This window comes from Hippocampus comes, unplaced genomic scaffold (genome assembly GCF_001891065.2).
Source record: "Hippocampus comes isolate QL1 unplaced genomic scaffold, H_comes_QL1_v1.1 scaffold20, whole genome shotgun sequence".
In the NCBI taxonomy this organism is placed as follows: domain Eukaryota; kingdom Metazoa; phylum Chordata; class Actinopteri; order Syngnathiformes; family Syngnathidae; genus Hippocampus; species Hippocampus comes.
Window position 1 is genome coordinate 955732 of NW_017805462.1, and position 1745 is coordinate 957476.

The 1745-nt window shown below is 43.4% G+C and overlaps 1 protein-coding gene across 1 annotated transcript in view; it reads right to left on the reverse strand.

The window, feature by feature from the left end:
* LOC109518817 (protein tilB homolog) overlaps positions 1-1702 on the reverse strand; it is a 6413-nt gene extending 4711 nt beyond the window's left edge. Inside the window, exons 1-2 of the mRNA XM_019874910.1 lie at positions 1436-1702; positions 1176-1267 (exon numbers count right to left, since the gene is read on the reverse strand). Of these exons, the coding sequence (XP_019730469.1) occupies positions 1176-1267; positions 1436-1576 (233 nt within the window). The 5' untranslated portion in view covers positions 1577-1702. The remainder of the gene's footprint in view (positions 1-1175; positions 1268-1435) is intronic.
* Between the last annotated feature and the right edge of the window lie 43 nt (positions 1703-1745).

Genomic DNA, 1745 nt, shown 5'->3' on the forward strand with positions numbered 1-1745 from the left:
CCCCCCCCCCAAAGTAGCACAACTTATTTTGAATAATATCATAGTCACTTGCTTTTTTTTTTTGTCATCAAAGTGGGGGGGAAAAAATTGCCTCAATTTGGAAATATGCTATATCTGGAAAAGATTTTATTTGAAGGCCAGTATCACCCAACAGTATGTTGCTTGTACATTGTAGGAATATATCAAGAGTTAATCGTCGCTGTCGCTGAAGTGACCAAAATAGTGAAGCATCTCATCTCAATCTGGCTGAAAAATGAAGAAAGGGACCTCTTGCACTTGTGGACCCTACCAAACCGTTAAGGTCAGAATTTTCATGTCACCCTGAACTTTGAACTTCCCCTACCAATAGCTGCCGATCGTGATGCAATCATGATGTCATCAGTGAGCAGATCAAAAACCAATGACACCGCGGAGGTCGTCCTAATGGCGTCCATGGAGAATAAATCAGCTGTCAGCTTTTTTTGATCAAACGTTTGATTAAAGACGTTGGTCACCAGGGCAGCGGGGGGGCTTGAAGGACGACACGCCACCCTGCTTGTAAAATGCTGATGACGGCGCTGAGATGGTGATGAGCCAGAAACCAGCGTGTGTTTTATATACAGAGAACTCTCACTGTTGTCATCAGTGACCGACCCCTGAAAAAAGAAATCATGAATAATGGATAGGGCCTACCGCTAATAGTTTTCTAGATTTCTTTTATTCCTTTAGAGCACGGGTGTCAAACTCGAGGCCCCGGGGGCCAGATGTGGCCCGCCACATCATTTTACGTGGCCCGCGAAAGAAAATCAAAACATGTCAATCAAAAAGAAACATCACGCAAAATCGAAGGATGTAAGTCAAAACACACTATTAGAAAGAAATAAGACGCGTGAAAAAAAAGATGATAACTATTTATGACTCATCACCAGCACCTTGACGGAAAAAATGTTTTCTTTGATAATAACAGTGGGAAATTCTCATTCAAGAGTTTTTTTTCAATTTTTGTCTTTTCTAAATCATTAGGTGATTTTGGTATCCCGATCCAGAAATCTTGTTTTTTTGGGGGGGTTTCCCCCAAATTCATAAAATGGGACCTGAAAGCATTTTCATGTATATTTTATTCAGTCATGAAAATGTTAATATTATATCATGTTATTTCATTTGTTTTCATTGCATATAATATCTTTGGCGTGTACCTTTTCTTGCTGTCGGGCGAGCTGCCGCGGCGGCGGCGGTCATCTTTCGATGGATGTATGGCAGCTTTTGTCACCTTGATTTCACCTTGAGCCTTTAAAAGTAACCATACATCACTTTAACTTGGTTAGAATTATCTGCGAAAAGCAATGTGTCAGCGGAGTAATTCATAATTGGTGTCACACTGACACCAATTAGTGGCACTTAAATTGAGAGTCACTCCAACATACGCTATTGCCTCCTGAAATTGGCATGCACGTACCCGGGGCATGTGGAGCAGCAGGTGCCCCGTGGTCTGCGACCGCTGTGCCGTCGAGCTGTCGGGCTTGACCTCAGCCGGCAGAACCAGCTGAAATATCTGCGCATTTATTATTTGAGCGTTCATAACAAGCAGTTTCATCATGACTGGACATTTTTTATGACACACATTCTACAAGTTCTCGGAGGGAGCCGACCAGTAGCTAGCGCACTGTAAGGTTCAAGGAAACCGCGTTCAACTTGTCACCTGATGAAATGGCCCAAACTCGCCAGGCCACCTGGCTGACCCCCACCGTAAAAACAAGCCCCCCCCC